Here is a 16,437-nt window from a genome sequence, read left to right as displayed (position 1 = left end):
TTGTGCCCGCGGCGGGGCCGGCTGGGCTCGGCCAGGCAGGCAAGGCTCGCTGCAGGCCGCACCGAGATGGCGGCGGCTGCGGTGGCACATTGCCGCGGGCTGGGCCGGGATGACCCTGGCGGCGGCACCTCGCCACCCCTGGAAAAAACTGCCCGTCTGCTGGTTTGATTTTCTTCTTAAATGTCATCACAGAGGTGTTACCAACATCTCTATCGGGGCTAGCAGCATGTCCATCTTCAGAGCCATCAGAGTGGCTCTGTCAGACATGGAGGAAACTTCCAGCAGCTTCTCACAGAAGTCACTTCTGTGACCCATCCCCTGCTACTAAAAACCTGGCTGTGCCAAACCAACACAGTGTATAATGCCCACCCACTTATGATATCTGCAGGATCTATGATTGCAGACACACCTCTTTTGTTAGACCAGGTATTTGTAGCAGCCCATTTGATGAAAAAGTCTGGCTTGTTGTGGGAAAGCTTGTTAGTTTGTGTAATTGAGGTGATGGTGTATTTCCCTTTCTAACAGAATTTCTAAGAACAAGTCCAAGAGTATGTGAGAAGGAATTCATATGCCCATGTGTGTCTTATTTTTTTACATTGGAGCTGGGGGTGTGTATGTCTCATTCCCCAGCCTGTGGTAACAATATAAGGTAATCCACCAGCTGGGGAAAGCTGCATTCAGTGACTGCAGATGCCTTTCACTGTCTGCTTTAATTATTGACCAAAAATATACTGACTGTGAGGAAAGGGGCAAACCTCTTTCTGTCTGAACCCTGATAGACTGCAAAGGCTTGGAGCAAACTGGAAGCACCTGCTGCTGCCTTGGAGCTTCCAATGCTGGTATCATGGAATACCTCCCCACAGGTCCCACTGAACTATTGTTCATTTCTGTTGGTTAGTCTTATTTTTTCATTCATATAGGATAAGCATTAGGTTTATTGACTGAATCTAAAATATAAATAGCAACCTTGAAATGTTTGATTATGTCCTTAAGGTTCCAGAAAGGACAACCTCGAAATTCTACAGCAGGGATCAGCCTGGCCCTCAGAGATGCCTTTCAAGGTAAGCTCTAAAGTGTTTTATGCCTATATTAAAACTAAACTTACACTGTATACTTTATATGTGTACAGTGTCCTTATACTGTTTTATGTTTAAACTAATTTTTTAATGTTGCTTTATTGTCAGTAGCAAAACTGAAGTATCTGATAGATGCTCTACCTCAGTGCCAGTGGCATTGGTTTCAAAGGAGAGTCAGGTGTGCAGATGCTTTGGTGAGGGGCGTCTGGCCTCGACTCTTTGTACAGGCACTTCTAATTACAGCGTGTGCTGCTTGTTTTGCCTGATAGCAGCTTGAACAGGCAGCTTGTATTGTAACAATTTTGGCAGTCTGCCCTGAAGGGTGGTGTCATATCCCAGGAGAAAAGACCAAGGATGTCTGGAGTCCAGCAGTAAAGGGCAGCCCACACTGGATCAGGGAACAGAATGGGTTGGAGAGACTGGAAAGTGAGGTCGATTTAGCTGAAATAGCAAAATGATGTGCAGCATTTCTGATGACTCACAATCAGAAACATCATCTGAAATAACTTTCAAGTGAGATCGAGCCCCAAGTGCTCTCCACTTGGGAATTGCAAGAGGCAAAGCAAAAAAAAAAAACCATGTGATTGTCACTGTTACAAATGAGTGACTTCTGGACTGGGTTTCTGGTTGAGCCACTGGCTTGGCAACTTATTTTACTGTCCAATGCATTAATTTCTCTATAGATAAGTGACTGCTGATGTATCTTCTAGGAAGGGAGTGGAGCAGTTCTATTGAGTTGCAAAGCCATGAGATTTTGGAATCAGGACTGACACAGGTCTGAAGAGTCCAAGGGAGATGTAATATAGAAGGATATTTTGTAATGGCTTGAGAATCTCTAAGTTCCCAGGATGACTGCCCAGAGGAAACTGTCACCTCCATCATCTCTCACTCCTGGGTGGCCCTGCTTGGAGCAGCAGTGAAGATAAACTTTTCATTATCCAGAATATGATCTCTAACAGCAGGGAGCTCAATCTGCTGGCCCAGGAGCTCTGTTCCAGTCTCTCTTCCTGCACACGAGAGTCTCATCTGCTTTTTGTCTTTCTGTTTAGTAATACTCATCAGTCATCCCCGGGGGGACATGCTCTGAAGCTGAACAGTAGCAGCAGCACTCCTGGCACCAAGCAGTGGGAGATGGGATCTCATCAGAGCAGCTGGTCAACCTCAGGTGATTCCTAAGTCAAAGATCCATCAGTCAAAATGTACTAAACTCCCGTCACATGAAATGATCTTCTGCAGGGTGTCAAGTTCTGCATTGCAAATGGAGTATGTCCTTTTAATGACATCCTCTAGTGAGAGGCTTTTGAAAGCCCTCTGGATTTTATGGTTCCATGTTCCTAAAATATAAGCACTTCCTCATTTGAGTCAGAAAAGTGACTATGAATATATTTTCATATGGAAATTTTGAATTGCCTCAATTAAGAATTGAAAAAAAAAATAATTTCAGTTTTGAAAAAAATAATTGCAGTTAGTGACACAATTGGAACTCAGCAGAGCCAACATTCCAGTCACATTGATGTAATTCAGTACTGATGTTCACCCATTGGCAAATTCTGCTCTTTGCACTGCCCACTGATGATAGAATTGAGCAGTTGATGTACACTAATATTTCTGCACTCTAATAATGTACTGGCAAAAAGAAGCATAAGTCTCTCTCTATGGAACACTATGAAATATTTCTCCAGTACTCTTTCATGTGCAGAAAGATAGTGGATTTGAAAAAAAAAAAAAAAGGGCAAAAGAAGTTAAAATTGAGAGAAAAACCATCTGATTTAGGCGAAGAACAGCTTAGTAAGCTCCTTTGCTGTTACTGGTAATGGTGTAGGAGTGCAGCAGCTTGCTCATTGTAGTGAAATTTTTTGCAATACAGATTCTGGTTCCTGAGGTTCTGGCAGATGGGGACATGGAGAAATGGACAGCTTTTTTCATCTCTATCTACTGTTGTGGGTGTTTTCTGCAGGGTAGTTCTTAAGTAGCCCCTCGCAAAGCTCTGGTGTGTCACAAGGCTTTGCATCCAGGTCGGCCACTAAAGACTGGGAGCATGGGGAATCACACATCCTAAGTGGAAGCAGGGTGGATGCAAAAAAAAGAAACCACCCCAGTGAGCTTATGAGGTCATTTATTTTTATATTGAGGTTTACATTGTTAATTTAAAAGCCCTTGATAAATGAGGAACAAATTGCTTATTTATTGCACTTACGCAATCAGGCCAGTTTTGCTTTTACTAGCTACCCAAATTAAGAAACTTTTCTTTAAGAGAAATCCAAAGCACACTTTAAATTGCTTGGGTTTTGTTTTTGCTCTTATGTCATTTTGTGTTTGAATAACAATGTTGAAAAACATGCAACAGCCCAGCTCAACTTTGCAAAGTCCACGTGATGTGTAGCTCCTGTGCTATTTTGGCATGGGGAAACAAAAATTTCACCAGCAATGGAAAGAATAGAAAACCTCCCTTGTGGTTTAAACTGTCTCCTTGAGTTCTTAAGTGTCATTAAATTACAGCTAGTTCTGGCTTATGGCATTTCAGATAGAATTTGTTGCTTTTCCAAACCCACAGGGATAATGAATTGGAGGAAAAGGCTATAAATACTTTAAAACTAATAGTTCTGCTGAGTTGCTTAGGTGCTTATTGACCAGTAAGGAATTCTGAGTGTTGAAAGCTTTGCAAAATGGATGAAGATATGAAACCATTGTGACAAAACTAAATTACCAAATGCGAATCCTAATTGGTGTGAGCTTGAATTCTCCCCCCTTGACTTGCAAGGGGTCCTGTTGGTAAGAGTGGGGTAGTCATGGGAGAAACTGGTGAGAAAGGCAAATGTTGAGTTGGCCAGTGTGTCCAAGGGCAGGGTGATAGTACAGTGGCTTTCCTTCCTTTCCCTTGTGTCAGGTTTTGGGTGCAGAGCATCCCTTCAGGGCCTCTTTTGCTTTTTCCAGTGCTTGCAGGCAGTGGGGGGCCCACATTTCACAGGCAGATTTGCAGTTTAGTGCAGTTGTTTGCCCTCAGCCCGGTTGGGTCTAGATAATCAGACTCTTTGGGCTGTATTTGTGCAACAGTTTTATGAAGGCCAAATCTTGGCAGCACCTCTATTTCCTCTCAGAGGTGTGTAGGGAGGCTGGACTTTCTTGCTGACCCACTTGTCTGCAGTCACAGGAAATAGCTGTGTGGCCTTTTGGTGCTGGAAGATGACCAGCAGTTGCTGGTGTGACAAGCTGTCTCTCCTCAAGAAGAGGATAAGAGGAGGGGATTAGGATGCCCTCACCTTTTCCCTTGCTCCCTTTCCATGGAACTGTGGCTGATGGGCAGTGGGATTATGTTGCCAAGGGTTTGGTTTGCTTGTCTTACTCTTGCAGCATTAAAGTGCACCAGTTTTAATTTCTGTACATAATATTGCAGCACCCAGAACCACTGGGAAACAATCAATGAGATTTTCCTTTGCAACAAAGAGAAAAGAGAAGTTTGTCAGCAGAGACTGGTATCTGCTTTGGGTTGTAGCTATGTGTGCTTGTCTTGCTCTCTCACCTGCTGCATGTACACTTAGAAACTTTTGTGGTTTTTTACTCCCAGGGAATCCAGGACTTGCCAAGGCAGAGAATGTTTTGTCCCAGAACCACATGTTGTTGCATCAGAAGCCTGAAAAAGTTTCTCATCCAGGCCAGATTGCAGTAGGTTCTTTTAAATCCACTGATATTTTTGATTTGTCCATCATTCTTACCAAGGGGTCTGTCTGTGCAAACAATTCTGTTTTGGTGTGTGAGTTTGCTGTCACTCATGACTTGACCTGAGGGGTGTGTGAGGCTGGCTAAAGCTCTCAGTCCAGGTCTTGTGTCCAGCTCAGGTCCTCAGCAGTGTCCAGTTTTGGCTCAAGTCACTTTCCTGTGTGAGATACCCAGCTGTGATGGACCAACAGAAGTATCAGCTTCCTAGTAAAGCTTTTTTTGGTGTGGCAGTGACTACAACTGCATGTGCTGGGACAGTAATATATGGCACATCCTTCTGAACAGTGGGTTCTTGAACTGAGTTTTCTTTGCTCAGAGTCCAGGCTCCTTTGCCAAGGTGAAGGACAGTGCCAACTCCTTGTTAAAAGCAGCAGACTATTCCTCCTCAAGTGACGAAGTCAGCAGCAGCAGCAGCAGCAGCAGTGATGAAGATGACACAAACCACACAAGGTTGGCTTGATTATTAATATTATTGATAATAATAATATTCTTGTTGCACACATATCTAGAAAAAGCTGGCATGTGTAAATACTCCCCCTCAGAAGTTACTATCATTCATTTGTGTCAGCTGTAATTAAGCAATTTAATTGCATTTTAATGAACTCCTGGGGGTAAATGTTTGCTCCATCAGATGTGCACAGCGTAATAATACACTTGGATGACTTGCTGCCCTGGGACAATGTGGAGATGTCTTGTTTTAACTGGATATACTGGGCAGTGCTTTTATAGGGATTACTTCACATTGATCTACATTTACATGGAAATTTTGAAAGAAAAAAGGAGAGGGAGACAAAACTGTAAAAACTATATGCCTTTATAACAAGTACAGATTACAGTGGAGAAAACAAGGCAAACATGACCCTTGAATTCATGTAGTCTGGTTACTCTGAGAGAAAGAATTGCCACTGAAAAGTTAATTCCTTTACCAGGGCAGTTAACAAAAAGGAGGGATAGTTTTGTAAAATGTGTTGTATTTTTAATACTGACATTCTGCACAACTGTTGTGGTTTCCAGCTGATGCTGTGGCTCGTCCAACAGCTGATCCCACCTGAACTGTGTCTCTCTAGCTTTCCAGTTTATCTTGCTGGTTTTGTGACTGACATCTTGTGGTTTACCTGTCATGTAAAATATGTATTCTGCTGAGAAATAGTGGAGCAAGAATAGCTTGCTACTCCAAGAGCAGGGAGACAGGGGGTCACTTGGACACCCCTGCTGTTAGGAACAGCGAACAGAAACATTTTTTAATAGTGGTGAATGAAACTTCTGATTTTCTTGCAAAGAGACTTCAGTTTAATTCAAGTTCTAGGATTTACTTTGAAATGCATCCGAGGGCCACAGAGCTCTCTGGGATGGGGCTCTTGCTCTTCTGACAGAATTATACATGCAGTTTTGTCAGGTGTCAGGCAGAGATGCCCAGATGTGGAGCATTGTTGGCAGGTTATTGTGTTGGGCTGGTTGTTTCCCCTGTGCTGCTCTGAAGAGGTAGAATTTTTGCGCCTGCATATGCTCCTGATTTGCATTTCTGAAGTTCATTTTCAAAGCTGAGATGAGAAAGAATGTTAAAAATCTTGTAGCTTATTCAGCGCCCCTGAAAGAGCTTTTACTGTAATGCCTTTGTTTTTCTACTGATCCTCTTCCAAACCATCTTATTCTGATCTGTAAAAAGTTTTATTCACTCTAGGTCATAGAATTCATCCTAGACCTCAGAAAGATGCTACATAAAAATATGGATTTGCCCTGTAGCAATGACTTTGCTGTGTAAGTGTCAGATTGCTGTGATCCTTGCATGCTGTAATGATTTGAAGGAGTGGTATCACTGCCTTTGGAGCTCTGCATTTGTTATTTGCATCTCCTCTGTGTCTGAGATCCACCCGTCCTCTGGAGAGGTGCAATTAGCAGGATGGTCCCTGTCACGTTTACCTTCCTGTGCACACAGCCACTGCAAGAGCCCCTGCTAAATCAAAGGTATAATCTTGCTATTAACATAGCCCCTTCATCTTGGCTGAACATCATTTATATTAAAAGATACTTCAGGAAGTATATCCCGATTGCTGCCAAGTAAATAGCAAAAAGGATAGCGATATGACTGAAAGGAGCAGCCAGTGAAACTGCATGTTCTGGATGAAGTGAAGAGTTTGGGGTATTTTGCTCTCTAAAGCATGTGACTGTAGGATCTGAAGCCCCTTGCACTCTGGAGTGTTTCTGTGGGGGCTCTGGCTGAAGCACCTTGGGCCAAGTTTTAGTGGGCTACTGAAACCAGCCTGTGTTTTCCTGTTCTTACCTGGGCTGTGGAACGGCACCTGATGTCCACACTCCAGCTTTCCCAGTAGGGAACAAATGCAAGAGAAGGAGCTTCCTCTGTTCTTAGATGAATCCTGTTAACCACCCTGAGAAGGCTCATTTCTGAGGATCCTGGACTAAGGGCTACTGTGTTTCACCAGTAAAGCAACTTCTGGTCTTGTTTTTCTTCACAGTGAGATGAGCCAGAATTCTTCTTCACACTCTCCAGTTCTTCGTTTTAAGGAAGGTGTCAGTGTATATGATCTACTGTCTTACCTCCTTGTTTAGCACATCTATTCCATTGATGTTAATTTCTCCTAGGTTATGGAGAGTGCTTCCTTCTCCAGTGCCTGCAGTATGCCCCTAAAATACTGAGTATCCTGGGACTCATTTGTACAGTTCAGTTTCCTCTTTGCTCTTTAGTTGCTGTTTCCTACCAGCATTTGGACGAGGTGTATGCAGGTGTGTGCTAGGAATTACTTTCTCCCTCTCCTAAGCTGGAGGTTGATATTATTTAAGATCAGCTGCTGTTTGCTTCCCTGATAAGAACAGGTCCTGGCATTCACCATTAATCCTAATCCAAATCTTGTCATTGCTTTCAAGTTTAGTATGTAAATATTTACCCACTCACATAGAATGGGCAGACAATACAAAACCAAAAAATAAACAAAAAGTCCCACAAAAACTTCTACTTGTACACACCCATCTTAAATCAGTAGGTCTCTCACCAAAACTTCTTTGTTATTGCATGGGGCATAATTTAAAAGAAAAAAAAAATACTTTACAGTCTGCTACCTTTTGTGTAGGGCCCTTCACACTGGCTGAATACAGTCAGTTTTATAATTACTGGAAAGGAGGCAAAAATGTAATAGGCTTAAGTGGATTGGAGTAAAAAAGACGAGTATAAATAAATAAATGGGATAAATAAATTATTTGAGGTGGAAGTGTGCATAAATGGGGCCAAGACGTGTTTGATGCAGTTCCACTTGGGTGAAAAAGTTTAAAATGCAAAGATACCTCAGGCAGTGCAGGAAGCAGTGATGTACTGGGAATTCACAACAGACACTTGACTTGTTCTCACTCCTGCTTTTGGGATCAGCTTTTGATCACTGTTGAGGATGGAATGCTGGGCTAGGGGGGCTCTTGACCCCAGCCAGTCCAGCAGCTCTTGCTTTTCTGTGTGTGTTCCTGTGTTTTTCTGTTCTGTTTTCTGTGTTCCTCTGTGTACTGAGCAATGTTTTCTGTGTTTCCTTTTAAGGTGAGGATGTCCATGTCTCAGGGACTGATTCACAGAATGAAATTCCAGTGTAGTCTGTCCCAGTAGGCAGTGGCAGGTCCCTGATGGCAGCACATGGCAGAGCAGCTGCTGCTTTCCCTGGAGAGCAGGGTGGCTCATAATTACACCTCACAGGGGAATGTGTGACAGGAGACAGAAGTTTTGAAGTAGGCACTTCTCAAATGACAGCTTGAGGGACTTGCCTGAGCTGTGCAGTGTCTGAAAGATGATGGGTGAATGCAGGGAGATGAGGGGATGTTCTCTGTCAAGGTGGGGAGAGCTTCCTGCTGTGTCTGAGTGGTCCTCAGGCACAAGTCCATTCAGGCAGATCCACAGACTAATCAGCTTGCTTTTGTACAAGAACCTTTGAGTGTAACTATTGAATGTTAATTATGTTCACTTTTGAACATGGTTATGTGTAGTTTTTTCCTTTTTCTTCTTGCTTTTATTTTTTTTCCCTGAAGTAGTTCTGTTCATTAATTGGAGTTTGTTACCAGGCAACTGCTAAGCGGCAGAATTGCAGATTTCTCAAGGACAAGGGTACCAGATGGAATTGAACTGAAACCCCAAAGCACCGTGGCAGAACAGAAGGTAATTTGGCCATTTGTAAGGGGGTGGGTACAGTGAGGGGGAGTCAGGTCATTAATGTGCATGATAAATGCAATATCCATTACTTCTTGGGAGCATTCTCACTCTGAAGTCCTGCTCTGTCATTGCAAATTACAGTTAGAAGCCTTGAAAACAAATGTGCAGTTTCAGGTTTTGTGCTTCCTGTAGAAATGCTTACATTTAGGTACAAAATTGTAGTTCTTTATTTCTCCTGCTTATTGACCCATAGTAGTTTCTGATGTCAAGGTATTTTGTGAAGGCACTGGGAAAAAGGCACTGTTGATTATTGTTGGTGTGCATTGTTGCTGTTTTTAAGAATCTTGATTCTTTTTATTCCAGTTTCAAGTGAACTACCTCCTACTGCTTAAAATATTACCAGAACAGGGGAAAACCACTTCATGTCTCCCTACTGGCTTAGCAAAAATTCTTGTCTTCTCATATGTCATGTTGTGGTTCCTTACAGCTGTAGTTTCTAGTAGAAGCTTCCAGTCATGTGGATTTTCCCCTGAGATAAATATTAGCACAGAAAAGATGAAGAGAGACAAAGCAGAACAATGTTCTTTGCGGTTGAAAACAAGAAAAAATTACAGTAGTAAGACTTGTACTTGGTGTCAGGGCCCTTTTCAGATATTACTGAGTATATTCTTGCTTCACAGATAAGGAAAATAAATCACTGTGAAACTGGTATTTTCTCCAAAGCTGTGTCAGGGTAGAAAGAAAAAGGAGTTTTCTTTACTTCTGGTGTCTCTAAACTTCAGACCAGAGTGGTGACCCTCCTGCCTGGGGAGGGCATTCCACATGGCCTCTGTCCCACCATCCTCAAGGAGAAAAGACTCTGCTTAGGAGAAAGGACGATAAATGGGCCATAAACCAGTATTTCTCTGCTGGCAAAACCAGACTAGTGTTTCCCCTTTCCCCTGATATGCTGGTATTGGAAGTAGGCTGCTTGAGGGAAGGGAGAATGTTTGGGTCTTTGAGGATGAGGGAGGATGATAAAGAGTTGAGGTTATGTGTTTTGGTGAGTTCAGAGGAAAGAGTGTGGGAGGGAAAACAGGCAGAAGGCTGACATTTCTTCTCATAAATTTCTCTGCTGCCTTCTAGACTTCTCCCCCCTTCTCATGGAGCTCCCCTTCCCTTCCTCTGAACCCTTTTTCACCCACCAGCCACAGCTACCTTGAGTCTCTACGTCATCTCCACCATGGCTTTCCTTGTCCCATCAGCGTGAAGTGCTTTGAAGTGGTTAGGTTGTATCAAACTGCCTGAGTGATTCAAATGGGGATTTGGTTTGATCTAGTTCAGTTGACTGTGACTGAAAACTGAACTAAAAAGCCCCATACTGGCTTGGTTCCCCAGTCTCTAGTACCGACTTGCATATTTTGGGATCAGTTTTTACATCTAAATTAAAACATAAAATATATCCCCAGAAACCAACCTCTGACTCCGTGGATAGTGCTGGCAGGGAAAGAGTTCATGTGGTACCTTACAAGTACCTTAAGTATTTCCATGGGATGCTGTAAGGAGGTCTGCAGAACCAAATGTGACTATACTGGAAATGCTGATGCTGGGTCCTACTAAATGTCCTGCTTCTGGAGTAACGTTTCCTAATTCAGTAAATGGAAAGTAGCAATGAAATGAATGGTGAAGGGCTTCAAACTAAATGCAGGTCCAGAACCAAGAAGTGCCACCTTCTGTCTGCAGGACGCAAAGGTCAGGTCTGAAACTCATTATCACATCATTTGACTTGGTATCTCTGAGGCTGAAGTTCCTTGTTTTTCTGTGGTTGAGGTAATGTAGATGAAGAATATTTGTGGAGCACTTCAGGAGAAAATCCCAGATTTGTCATCTCGGATGTTTGCCATACACTTTGGGATTTAATTTTTGGTTTTAATCTTGCCGTAGGGTTTTTTTTTAAATGATGCATCAGGGAGAGCACTCTGAACAACATGTGCACATTATTTATCATCCTAATTAACTGGAGTTGCAGAGTGCACTGGAAATAAACTAAATGTGTTTAACTGTATGTTCTCATGCAGGATCAGATTTTAGTGAAACAAATTCCAAACACCCAAGAAGGCCTTTGGAGCATAAACAATCAGAACTATCTCCTGCCAGATCTCCTCCAGCAAAGCCAAATTACAGATTCCTCTGTGAACCCGCCACAAGTGCCACTGACTTGCCAGGAACCTCAGAACAAACCTCTGACAAAGGTAAGAGATAAATTACAGATTGACTGGATTGAAATCTAGCCTTTTTAAGTTCTTCTATCCTGTCTCTTTTTCGTTGAGTTTTTTCACTACAACCTTTCTTTCCTTTAAAAGTTCTGTCTGGGAGAAAGATAAGAAATCTTGAGCTGCCTAACAGATTTTGTTGTTCCACTTATTTTCCCCCATCCCCTTCTCTGCTCTCTTTCTTTCCTTGATTTTTTTTCCTCCCCTTTTGCACAAGCTAGAGGACTCTTACCCTCTGCTCCTTGCCATGGCAGCATTCTGGTGTGCCTCTGCTCATTGTCCCTGGCTTTCTCCCACTCAAGCATCATGTGAGGGTGCACGGGGGCCACGGCAGCCCCAGAGGGCTCTGCAACTGCTGTGAGCATGGGCCCATGGGGAGAGGGGTCACTAGAGGCACATAACAGCTCTGGCAGGGTGCCACAGGGTCTGTGCCCCAAGCACCGCCCACCTGAGGCAGCTCTTGTTTCTCTTTGCAGAGCCCATGTGCTGAAAGCCCACCTGCCAAGAGCAGTACATCCTCCACAACATCCTTCACATCATTCATAGATCCAAGACTTCTGCCAATCACCCCTCCCACCAGTCCAGTAGGACCTTCCTGTAGTTCTCGTGAGTATGCATTGCCTTTGCATTAAAATGTTCCTCCTGGGTTATTTTTTGGGGGTTTTTTTCTTTTATTTATTTTTTTTGGGAGGTACAGAGAGGGCTTATTGCTTGGAAATGAAAACTCTTGAGTAAAATATCCTGAAACTGGAACTTCACATTACTGTGAATTTTCATTGTCCTGCTTCTGCCCTTCTTTCAGATGTGTGTTTTTGGGGTTTTTTTGGCTATACAAAGCTCTCAGGGTGTTTTCTCACCCCAGAGGGGTGAGATTTTCTTTCATTCTACCATGAACAAGGTGGTTCAAATGTGACCTGTAGCCAAGCACTCACAGTTTCCACAATTTCGTGTGTCTTTCATTCCAGCATCTAGTGCCAAACCTGAGCCTGTCAGGAGGGAAAATGCAAGGAAGGGCTCCGTTGTCAATGTCAATCCAACCAATATCCGCCCACAAAGTGACAGCCCAGAAATCCGTAAATACAAGAAGAAATTCAACTCTGAGGTCCTGTGTGCTGCTCTGTGGGGTAAGCTGGGAGTCCTTGGGCAGGTGTGTGGAGGGAAGGCACAGCAGGAGAGGCTGGCAGTGTCTGCTCAGCAGATTTCACAGTTGTATTGCTGCTCTGCTGGCAGAGGGTGCTGGAGTGGATCCCTGAGCTGATACCTGCGTCACTTAGATGGCCCTGCCTTCTCAGGGATGAGGTGGCAAACACATGAATTACAGCTGCAAAGGACTATGCACTAGAATGAGAAAATGTTTTGATCAAGCACCAGCTTGAAACCATGCTTGTTGGGAGAGCCAAAAGTTGCAAATGTTTCAGCAGCTTTTGTGTCTCATGAGACTCATCTGAGCTGCACATGGGTACAGCTGATCACAGAGCCCTGACCCAGTGAAAGTAATCCAAACTTGAAGCCTTTTGCTGTCATGTGTGTTAGGTATTCCAAGGATCCAGAGCAGGTCAGGTCCTTCCAGAAGCTTGTCTTGTTTAGTTCCTGCTGTCGCTGCTTTTTCTGAACATCACTAAATCAGTGTTTAAACTTAGATACTTTTTACAGAGTTGGTTTCACATGGTGTAAAACCAACATACAGAAGTCAGACCGCTGTCAACAGCTGTAGACCTTGCCCCCGTTGCACATCAGCTAAACTCTTGAGATGCTTTAACCAGCGTTCTGCTTCAGAAGAACAGATGTATTCTATGGGACTTGCCCAGCCTTTTACTCCTCACTTTTTGAGCCTGGAATGGCAAGTGAATGAAGTAGATGGGACATTATCCAAAGCAAATGTAGATTTGCAGTTTATAGCTTCGCAGATTTTGTGTAATGTGGGTTTGTAGGAATCAAGAACAGAGCTGTGTGGCAAGGTGTGTAATTAAATGTGCATTGAGGCTGAAGAGCACAAGTACTTGTCAGAGCACTGCCAGTGGAGGAGGGTGCTTGTTACAGCAGGATACCGTATGTTGTGTCTTTAGAATCTGCTGATTAGGAACATAATGACATAGATGTCATTCCAACCAAACACAATTTCTGACATTCTCTGATGTCAGCAACCCAATGGAGCCTTCTCTTCCTTAGCAGTAGTTGAATTTCAGATGGATTCACTCCTTAATTTGGCATTTGAAGACATTTTCCAAAGCAGAGACTGTTTTCAAACAAACCCTCCTTGTAACACAGTGCTTCTTCCCACAAGTTTGGTGTCCCCATGATTTGAATGTTGTATTTGGAAAAAGAGAGTTTGGGGGAGATTTTTTTTTTGTTGTTTTTCTTTTTTTTTTTCATAATTAATAGGGACCCTTGGAACACTTAGTTGGGTCTCATGTATCACTACTGTAATGGTGCTGTACTGGGACTTTTGCACTGGTCACAGGTACTTTTGAAGGTCACCTGAGAAGTTCAGGTTCACAGAATACTTTTCTTTCTGTTTAAATCAACATTGACTTCAGCATGGCTACTCGTTCTTCAAGTTCCATAGGTATACATGTGTTCTGCTGAGTAAAAATTCTAATGGTGAGATTTTTTTTTTTTTTTTTTTTTCTGGGAAGTCATCCACAGAGCAACAGAGGAATTATCAGGTACCATTAAGTGAGATTAAATAAAAATTGATTCTCAAAACAATGAACACTCAGTGACCTCTGAATCATTAGGTGACTTATGCAGTACTTTTTTCATGTATTGACAGGAGTAAATTTATTGGTGGGAACAGAGAATGGATTGTGGTTGCTGGACAGAAGTGGGCAAGGAAGAGTTTATACGCTGATTACAAGGAGACGCTTCCAGCAAATGGATGTTCTGGAAGGACTTAATGTGCTAATTACTATATCAGGTTGGTTCAGTGGCTAAAAGTATCTGACCCACGTTGGGGTTGGAGGCAATTAAAAAGAATTAGGTTATAAACTAGGTTGAGGAATTTCCTGTTTCAGAAAATCACAGGACAGTTATTCTTGTTAATAGGAAAACTCTTCTGAATATTTAACATTTACACTCCCATTCCAGAGTGGCTTTGGGACAATTCATTGCCTGGTTAATGTGTAAAATGGTTTCTGGGAAGTACAGAGTGTTTCATATTCCTAAAATGTACTTATTCTCTGCAAGCTATAGTTTGTCACTTTTCTTGTTTCTATGTTGGTCTATCTAACTTCAGTTCTATTAACATACCTTGATATAACCTCATCCTGTGTTCAGCAAGGGGTATAAGCAGTAACATGAGAGTGATGTCTATTATGAAAGCATCAATAACATTAAGTGGAGGTCTTCAACCTCTGCTGGGAAATAATTTGTACTCTGGCCTTATTCGCCATGGCTGAGAGTGGCCTCAAAGGGTGCACAATACATACCCAGGTCAGAGGTGTGGGTCCAGCAGGGAATAGCAGCTCATCTCCAATCCAGACCCATCGTGATGGGCAATAGCAACAGCTGTTTGTTGCATACTGCCAGGTCCAGTTGTTGCTGGGACATGACACAGCCCTCCTCTTCAGAGTAGTCTGTGGTCCCAGAGTGCTTGACCATAGGTGCTTATGAACTAATACAACAAAAAGAGTGATTGAGATGAAGAATGACAAAATAATACTCTCCTGGAAAGGCATCCAAAAGAAGGATAGCTAGTTTGAATCAAGATTGACAGTTAATTAGAACTAAATGAATAGCTTCTTCAAAGTGGCCATTGTAGGACATGCCTATGTTCCAGGATAAGCAGTTAGTTTGATGGTTTCTGATAATACCTGTGTCTGTAGAAACCTGTTCTTTGGCCCAAGGGAAGAATTTTAGTCAGGTGTGAAAATCTTGCATGAAGTTTGAGTAACAAGGTAAATGCACATGTGCCCAGTGCCATAGGATTGCTCCTGTGCCAGTTCCCCCTGTGTGTCCCCATCATCCCAGGCGCTCCTTTTGTGCCCTTGATATGTTCTCTCACCCTGGCAAGGCACAAGGACCCACTGTACTCAAGGTCACAAAACTCTGTCTTTTTATAAGTGGGGAGGATTTGTAGTTCAGGGAGTTAAAGTGTTCCATCTCTTTGTGCAAATCCCAGGGAAGAAGAATAAATTGAGGGTGTATTACTTGTCATGGTTGAGAAATAAAATTTTGCGCAACGATCCAGAGGTGGAGAAGCGACAAGGCTGGGTGTCCGTGGGTGATCTGGAAGGCTGTGTGCACTACAAAGTTGGTAAGGATTTCATGGTTTTTTTCTTAGAGAGATGCTTAATCATCCTCCTTTTGCATCTCGTGACAGCAGCATTTTTCAGCTTTGTTTCAGGATTGTATTGGGTGAATATCTCATGAGTTCTTTCAAGACTCCCTGTTTTACATGGCCTTGCTCCCTGACATTTCAGGCAGCATCTCTTCTTGCAGCAGTTACCAGACGATGTTATGGCTGTTCCCTGTAATGGCTGGAAGGAGGGAGTGCCAGCCACAGTCTGTGCTCAGCCACTGGTTCAGTTTTTCTGTAGTTACTTAAGGTTTTAATTGAACTGATGTTTTCAACCTCCTCAGCTTCCCTCTTGGTCCTAGGTAACAGCAAAGAAATTGGACCTAGTTCAAGTCCTAGTGAATTGTATTTGTAGGATGTCCTTAGGTAGATCAGATCAGCCCTTTGTCTCTCATGAAAGACCCAAATATACCTTTGTTTAAACACCCTGGAAATAGTACCATCTTCCTTTTCCTTGGCTCAAAGGCAGCTCATTCTTGAAGGTGAATGTGAGGATCATGGTAATTTTTGTCATTTAACTCTGGGGGATGAATGTATGATACCAGTTTTGCTTTGGTGAAGGATAGTGTGAGAAAATGGCACTTCAAAGTCAAAGAACACCATACAGAGGAGTGCAGGAAATGGGAGGTGGCTGCTTCTCATTAATACCTTGCTTGATGATTTTGCCTTTTGTCTTTAGAAGTGGCAGGGGTTAAACTCAAGAAAGAATGTGAAACAGATGTGTGTTGTTACTTTAACTGTGATTACAGCTAAGCACCCACCTATTCCACTTCAGTTGCTCATCCTTGGGTTTGGTGCATTCTTTAAAAAAACAACCAACAAAATGCCCTAAAATTAGGGAAACATTTGGTAGGATCTTCTGTGTTTACATATGACAAGCCACTCCTGCATTTCTGACAGCACAGCTGCTGCTGTTTTTCTCTTGGTGAATCTTCTTGTATTTTGACCTTTGGT

The 16,437-nt window shown here is 42.9% G+C and overlaps 1 protein-coding gene across 6 annotated transcripts in view; it reads left to right on the top strand.

Moving 5' to 3' along the window:
- NRK (Nik related kinase) overlaps positions 1-16,437 on the top strand; it is an 88,226-nt gene that overhangs the window by 58,135 nt on the left and 13,654 nt on the right. For all 6 annotated transcript variants that reach the window (XM_015626532.3, XM_015626530.3, XM_015626529.3 and 3 more), the window contains 10 exons: positions 994-1,061; positions 2,126-2,241; positions 4,642-4,739; positions 5,110-5,243; positions 8,847-8,940; positions 10,992-11,165; positions 11,663-11,792; positions 12,152-12,310; positions 13,960-14,103; positions 15,307-15,441. In XM_015626532.3, the coding sequence (XP_015482018.1) occupies positions 994-1,061; positions 2,126-2,241; positions 4,642-4,739; positions 5,110-5,243; positions 8,847-8,940; positions 10,992-11,165; positions 11,663-11,792; positions 12,152-12,310; positions 13,960-14,103; positions 15,307-15,441 (1,252 nt within the window). The remainder of the gene's footprint in view (positions 1-993; positions 1,062-2,125; positions 2,242-4,641; positions 4,740-5,109; positions 5,244-8,846; positions 8,941-10,991; positions 11,166-11,662; positions 11,793-12,151; positions 12,311-13,959; positions 14,104-15,306; positions 15,442-16,437) is intronic.

Source organism: Parus major, chromosome 4A (assembly GCF_001522545.3).
Source record: "Parus major isolate Abel chromosome 4A, Parus_major1.1, whole genome shotgun sequence".
NCBI lineage: Eukaryota > Metazoa > Chordata > Aves > Passeriformes > Paridae > Parus > Parus major.
This window is presented reverse-complemented; position numbering and strand designations above follow the sequence as displayed.